Source organism: Amborella trichopoda, chromosome 10 (assembly GCF_054954075.1).
Source record: "Amborella trichopoda isolate Santa Cruz 75 chromosome 10, AtrichopodaSantaCruz75HAP2 v2.0, whole genome shotgun sequence".
NCBI classification, from domain to species: Eukaryota; Viridiplantae; Streptophyta; class Magnoliopsida; order Amborellales; family Amborellaceae; genus Amborella; species Amborella trichopoda.
In genome coordinates, this window is record NC_142345.1 from 8,884,488 (window position 1) to 8,891,889 (window position 7,402).

Sequence of the window (7,402 nt, forward strand, 5' to 3'; positions counted from 1 at the left end):
TTTGTACAATCCCAAAAATAAATATACAAAACCAGTGTACTAGACACTTAAGATACTTATAAATACCAAGATGGGTATACAATGGTTTGTAATGTTTTTCTCTTTTTCTCTATTATTTTCTTTCCTGATTTTCTCTATTTTTAACAATACAAAGGCATATTTAATTTTTCCTAATTTTCTCTAATTTTTTGACAATAAAAAGCTATAATTATTTATGCTGACAGCGTTGGGAGTGGAAACCCCATCTAACTCTCCTATATAGTCATATATCACTCCTTTATAACTACTAAATTTTTTTATACACTTAATATCCTTACTGCTCGATATGGTAAGTTTTTGTTCTGATGTCTTTTTGGTGTAAAAATAATTTATAGAAAAAACATTAAAGATAAAAAAGTGTAGAGACATGACATTGTGATTGAGACAATCCGTGCCTTCAATTCAGAATGGACGGTTGGATAAAGGGAAGTATATAAGCTTTATATTGTAGGGGAAACATAGAAAGCTTGTCTTTAATTAAAGATCGAGTAAGAATTTTTGTAAAAACAAAGCATTTAGTAAACTACCGTAGAGCCATTACCCACATTAGATATCATATCATCCACATAGAGTGATATCAAATGAAGTATCGATCTTTAGGAAAATTTACATCTGTACTATATTTAAATATGGCAATTATGTGGAGGTAAAAAAAAATTATCAAAAATTATGAGGAGGTCCATCAGTTGGACGATTCAAATATCAATGCTATGTTTTTTACATTTTTTTTTTTTTTTTCAAATTTTCTTGTCTATCCAATGTTTCAAACATTTGACCATTTTTTTATTTTATTTTTAGTTTTTTAAATGTAGGGATCAATCCACTTAGCTTGTGTAAACATTGTGGAAACCAAGCAATCCAACATTCGGAATTGTCCCTAGACTGTGAAATTCATAGTCCAGGTACTATTAGAGATATAGAACCTCAGATTGCTTGGCTTGCACGACTCTTACACAAGCCAAGTGGTTTGAAGTTTGGAACCTCTTAACGATCCTTGGAGTGAAATTCACAGTCCAACGATCGCTTTGAGTTCCAGACCTTAGACCCCTTGGCTTACATAATCTTCAAAGAAGCCAAGTGGTTCGGGATCCAGACCCCACACTTCACAAAAATTAAAAAGTAAAATAGAAAAGTGATTCGTTTGGAACATTGGGCAGAGTAGCCAAATCGGAATGGAATAACAAATGGACCTCATTATAATTTTTTGAAAAATCTGGACTTACAAGTAATGCCCTTTTTATTAAGGTACCGATATAATTTTTTTTTAAAAAATAACTACTAAAATGTCATTTTCATGTTCTAAAACAAAATCTACTCTATTATATTGTAATATAATGAAATATTGTAATATAACGAAACCACCCATCTAAAAAAATCTTATTTGTAGCATTTGTATGATCCCAAATTTTATACTTGTTATATTCATCCCAATAATTAATGCGAAGATGAAAAAGAAACTGATTTTGCACCCTAAAAAAGATCAAAATGAGTCACTCTTTAGGTATTGGAAGAAATATTTTAAATCCCCAAAATAGTAGATCTTGCAATAAATTACCTAGGCCGTCCATTTTCCAAATTTTCATGCGTTTATAGCTATTCTTGATTTGAAATATTTTTGGATTTCAAAATTTTATAATTAGAGATGAAAATGGATTATCGTGCCATACTAAAACTTTTCGACACCAAAATTGATCTTATAACAAAATTTGGAGATGCATCTTACTTCGATGGTTTAAGATTGCAAACCTTATATAACCACACCCATTGTATAATCCCATCGCAATTTACATTTAGCCTAGAAATAAAATTAGGAAGTTGCGTTGCATATCTGATTTTATGTTATCAAAACGGAATGAAGAAGCGTGGTTTGGTTTGGCTTATTTGCAAGCTAACTGCGTACTCTGCTGACCCTATTCCCACTCCTGCCGTTGCAACCAAACGCGCGCCCTAAAATGTATTATTAGTAATGAAGAAACGTTGGAGCATATTTAGAGTCGTTGAAGAGGAAAAGATGTGGAGATTAAATATATGGGAAAATTTTTCTATACTTCGCCGCAATATACATTTTGTATATCTCCCTCTTATCTAGTTGTCCAATTTAAATGAACGGCTGAGGTTATTTGTCTCAAAATGTCACATGTGAGATCTCAAAATATTTTAATTTTAATTTTTTTTTTATAAAAAAAATGGATATAAAATTTGGTACTTGCTATCATCTCAATAGGGCGCACATAAAAAAACATTAAAAAATATTCTCAAGAAAAAAACCAAAAAAATATCCGAAAAAATTTAAGGGTGTTTTGATTATTTTATTTTATTTGATTTTTTTTTTTATATATTTTTTGCATGTACGAGTTTAATTAAAATTTTTTTAATATAAATTACAAATATAATAGTGTATATATATCTAACATTGTCATTCAGACCATCTTAGCTATCCATCCAGAGGAAAGTATATTTAGATGTACAAGGCGGGGAAGTTTCGAAAGTTTATCCTAAATGCATGCTTCCATGTTTTATTGGCACTATCATACCTGACATAGAAACAGATATTGTGCTCCAGCGGGAGTATTAATCTGACAAGAAACCTTGAAAACAAAAAAGGAAAAATTAAAAGCACTGTATGAGCCTAAAACGTATTCTGCGATTGAACAGAGACCAGTCACATAAAGTGCTTAATAACCTAAAAGTTTATATTTATTTCTTTAAAAATGATTATCTTATGATTTAATCCAAAAAATTTCAGATAAAAAAAATCTTCACCAAGTAGCTCCGAGAGAGTATGTATACATTATTTTCCTGCAGGAACAATGCCATACACGCTCGTTTTAACATGATCTCTCGATTTTGCAGAGCATCCTCTATGCCATTGGGGTAGTTACAATGCAAGCAGTAGGTAAAGCATCAATGGGATAACCAAATCAATTATGAGAGCATTTTATGTCACTCTCATGATCCTTCACGCAGTCAGTGAGTGAATTTAAATGGTGGTAGCATCCCCATATCTAGTTACCTGGTATCTAGTTACCCAAATGGGGGACAATTTTGTTCGACTCGTAAAGGGCATGACATAAATTTAAGCTCCAGTGTAATTTATGGTGACAAAACAAATATGTGCATGAAAGGGCTCATTTGTTGGTTGTTTGATGCAATGCCCACTGTATAATTTGAGTTAGGTTGCAATTACAAAATTAACTAACAAATGCATGTCTTGGAGTAAATTTCCTTAATATAATTTGAAGAAAAGTTATAATTTTTTTCAATCTGAGAGAGGTCATTCAAAAAGGGCTATTGAAGTTCAATCGATTTTGGTTTTATCGATGTGAGTAAACTTTATGAGAAATTAGAGAGAAAACAACTGATTTTTAAGTCATTTATTTGAAGTTAGATAGAAAACAAATGATTTTAAATCTCAGTTGACCTTACCCAGCAGACAAGAATATATTATACTGAATTTAACGTATAAGATTATGGGACCTTGCTAGTTTTCTTCAGTGAATCAATCCAAGTTATCCAATAAACTCCAAAACTCCTAATCAAGATTATGTGGATGGAATCTTGGGATTAGTTATATGAAATATCATTAAAAAGGGTAATCCAGTTAAGAATCAGCCAGGTTCTTTCAAGTTTTCTATAAAAAATTGGTTGAAAACTGAGATATTTATATAAAAACGAAAAAGAAAATATTATCCATGTCAACTTAGATAGCTGCATTTCAACTTCCCTTCCCAATGACCACTTGAAGAGACACAAACATTGTGGCCTTTCAGCCTAAAGGAAGAAGCTCAAACCCACTAGTTGTTAGGGACTAATGGAGGATCTTCAGCCAAAACCAACATCACCTTCCCAAACATCAATCTATGCCCTCCTCTCTTTTCTCCTACTATTAGCCCTGAAAATTAAAACAGATAGAGATAGAAAGAGAAAACTACCTCCTGGGCCTCCAACACTACCCATAATAGGCAACATTCACCAGCTAGGTAGGCTCCCACATCAGAACCTTGCTTCCCTTGCACAAGAGCATGGTCCTCTGATGCACCTACAACTGGGCCAAATCACATCCATTGTGGTTAGCTCACCTGAGCTCGCCGAAAAGGTATTGAAGGCACACGACCTTGTCTTTGCTAGTCGGCCGGCATTGTCGAGTGCCAAGATTTTTACCTATAATTGCACAGACATCGCCATGAGCTCATATGGCCCGTACTGGAGGGCGGTTCGAAAGATTTGCATCCTGGAGTTGCTTAGTGCAAAACGTGTGCAATCATTTGGCTTTGTTAGAGATGAGGAGACCGCCCATTTCGTGGGATCAATCATGGAGGCTTCTCATACTCCTGTGAATCTCACAGAGAGAATTTTCTCAGTCATCAGTTGTATGCTCGAGAGAGTGGGCTTGGGCAGAAAATATGTCAATGACGAGTTTAGAGAGATCATCAGAGAGACGATTGAGGTAGGCAGTGGGTTTACTATAGAAGACTTGTATCCACCTTTGGGCTTTATCAGCATTCTATCAGGCAGTAGGGCAAGAATGAAGAAGGTTCACAAGAAACTTGACAGCTTCTTCGATAAGGTAATAGAGGAGCATGAAATGAATGGCAAAGGGCATGAGCAAGGGGACTTGGTGGATGTCCTCCTGCGGCTTCAAGAGGAAGGGGATGTGAACGTGCAACTAACCCGAGATAATATCAAGGCAATCATATTTGTAAGAATTACTATAACTTGTCCTCAAATATGAAATTTAAGCTCCCTTGGGTTGACATGATACCCCAAATTTGATGGAGAACAGTCGAAAAAACAATCAAAAGTCAAAACCCCATATATGCTTTGTGTAAACTTGGTACCCCCTTTTTTTACTTTATAATAGGAATTTCCATCAAATTTTGTCATCTTTTAATTCAGATTTGAACTTTCTAGCATGAATTTTCATGGTCAAATCTGTCAGAGAATGAAAATGAATGGTATGTAAGCCTAGTTGTGATCCAACTATGGACATTTGGCCCTTTGATTGCAATTAGTCTTTATGATTAAGATGCTTTATACACTAAATTTAAAAATGACTTGTGTCCCATAGATTAGCTCCTAGGTATATGCTAAATATGTCAAATTTTGCTTTATTAGGACATGTTTATGGCTGGGATTGAGACCTCATCTTCAACCGTGGGATGGGCAATGGCAGAACTTATGAAGAACCCTCAGGTGATGGAAAAAGTCCAAAAGGAAATAAGGCATGCGCTTAGAGGAAAAGAAAGAGTGGGAGAGGGTGACCTGATTCACTTAGAGTACTTGAAGTTAGTGCTTAAGGAGACACTCAGGTTACATCCTCCTGTCCCACTGTTGCTTCCAAGAGAATCCATGGAGACATGCACATTAGAAGGTTATGTAATACCAGCCAAAACTAGAGTCTTTGTAAATGCTTGGGCCATTGGAAGACATAGAGACTACTATGAAATTCCAGAGAAGTTCGAGCCCGAGAGGTTCTCTGATGGTTTGGTGGAGTATAAGGAGCAGCGTTTCGATTTCATCCCCTTTGGGGGAGGGAGGAGGGGGTGCCCCGGTGCCCTATTCGGTATGGTTACTTCAGAACTTGTTTTGGCCCAACTTCTTTACTACTTCGATTGGAAACTACCTGAAGGAATGAAACCAGAGGAGGTAGATATGAGTGAAACTTGTGGGATGACAGCATCAAGGAAGCATGACCTAGTTCTAATCCCAATTCCTCACTTTATAACTAGTAGTTCATAGCCATCAATATGTAATTGAAGATTGTATCATGAATAATCTTAAGGAATTTGCCCTACTGCAATTTGACATGGTAATTCAGGATTGTTGTATGGAGTCAAACTTACCATAAAGGAAAACACAACAATTTTACGTTGTAAAAGATTTGAAATTTGCTATTCCACTCTCGCCCCTCCCCACCCCCCACAATAAAAAAGATAAAAAGAAAAAAACCAACCAAACTTATATTTCCATAAAGAAAAATAATGTGAAAGAAAATAAAAATCATCTCTAACAAGGGAAGTTCGTATTGGAAATACACACTTTATTTGCTCAATTTGAAACCTCAGTCGAAGGCCCATGCTTATTTTTACACCGGTGATCCTTCCCATGCCTTTCCTAAGTGTTTAGGTAGTTTGCGGACTGGTAAAGACAGGCATCTTTGGTCTGATTTATCAACTGGTCCTGTTAATTATTGGCCCTCAATATTAGGAGAAGGGGCTTTACATAGTGGTGAATTCTACCCTTTATCTACTTTATATGGAAAGCCAAAGCCTCATATTGGGTTCTTAGATGATTTAGCTTCATGGATTTGGTGTGCTTCGAGGTTTTTGTTCGTCCCATCTCTGAGAATATATGCTTATGTCTTTTTCTAACATGTTAATTGTTTAGTTTTGTACGTTGTTTGTGGATGGTATTTTGTTGATCGATACGACTAGAAGCAGCATCAACGCAAAGTTAGAATTTTGGAGGGATGCTTTATAATCTAAAGGTTTTAAAATTAACTGGACTAAGACAATATAAAAAATATAAAAAATACAAGTTGGGTAGTCAATAAATAACATACCCATAGAATGAATGCAGACGGCCCCCACTAGCATCACCTGCATGCACGTTTGTGTGTGTGTGTAACCCCATGGGTGGTTGTATGTGTGGATAAGGTCAATAATGCATGCAATACAAAGGACACGAGTGCCTGAAGGGTGAGCCTTGTGAGCCAAGCACTTGTAGTTCTCCCCTGCTAAGACTGGTGTGTCACTAGGAGAGGGGAGCCGGACCTACACCTTTGCTGCTTGCGAGCTTGGAGAGTGGTTTTAATCTCAGTCCCTTACACTTCGACGATACTCAATTTAGGGGTTGGGCTCAGAGGGATTGCAATGTGGGTTCCTAAACGAGGTCTGTCGGATTTTGGATGTGGATGGACTTAATTGTAGGTTTGGGTTGTTAGAAGTGGCCCTAGAAATGGGCTTGCTAGTGGGCTAAAGTTGGAGGGATGGTTTGGTTAAGATTTGGAACGATGGTTTCGTAAGTGTTTGACGTGTTGGTTAAGTGTAGAGAACCAAGGTTGGTTTGACTAGGGTTAGAGGGCTACGGTTAGGGAGCCTTGGTTAAGTGTAGGATCTTAACTAAGGTACGTTTGACATAGTTAGGATGACTAAGGTAGGTTAGGTTTGGTCAATGTATGGTTAGGCTTTGGGAAAGGGTATGGTCAGTCTTTTGCGCAAAAGGTAGTAGTCTCTCACTTGGAAGCCTGCAAAAAAGGATCTCTCACGGGGTGACGGGGTGGGTTTATATAGAGTCTTTACCCAAACCTTGGTGAATACTATTGGGTGAAAAGAGAAAAAAGGAAACAAAAAAAAAGAAAAAA

General features: G+C 36.2%; 1 protein-coding gene across 1 annotated transcript; it reads left to right on the plus strand.

Annotated features, from left to right (window-relative positions):
- The first annotated feature begins 3,795 nt into the window (after positions 1 to 3,795).
- Positions 3,796 to 5,931, plus strand: LOC18446185 (premnaspirodiene oxygenase). The gene is made up of 2 exons (XM_020674771.2): positions 3,796 to 4,738; positions 5,155 to 5,931. The coding sequence occupies exons 1-2, from the start codon at positions 3,851 to 3,853 to the stop codon at positions 5,776 to 5,778; spliced, it is 1,512 nt and encodes a 503-aa protein (XP_020530430.1). The 5' UTR covers positions 3,796 to 3,850; the 3' UTR covers positions 5,779 to 5,931.
- Positions 5,932 to 7,402: the final 1,471 nt, after the last annotated feature.

Bases quoted from the DNA above. Each gene is read 5' to 3' on its own strand.
- LOC18446185 (XM_020674771.2), top strand. From the start codon at position 3,851: ATGGAGGATCTTCAGCCAAAACCAACATCACCTTCCCAAACATCAATC. The intron at 4,739-5,154 runs GTAAGAATTACT...TTGCTTTATTAG, and splicing joins ATATCAAGGCAATCATATTT to GACATGTTTATGGCTGGGAT.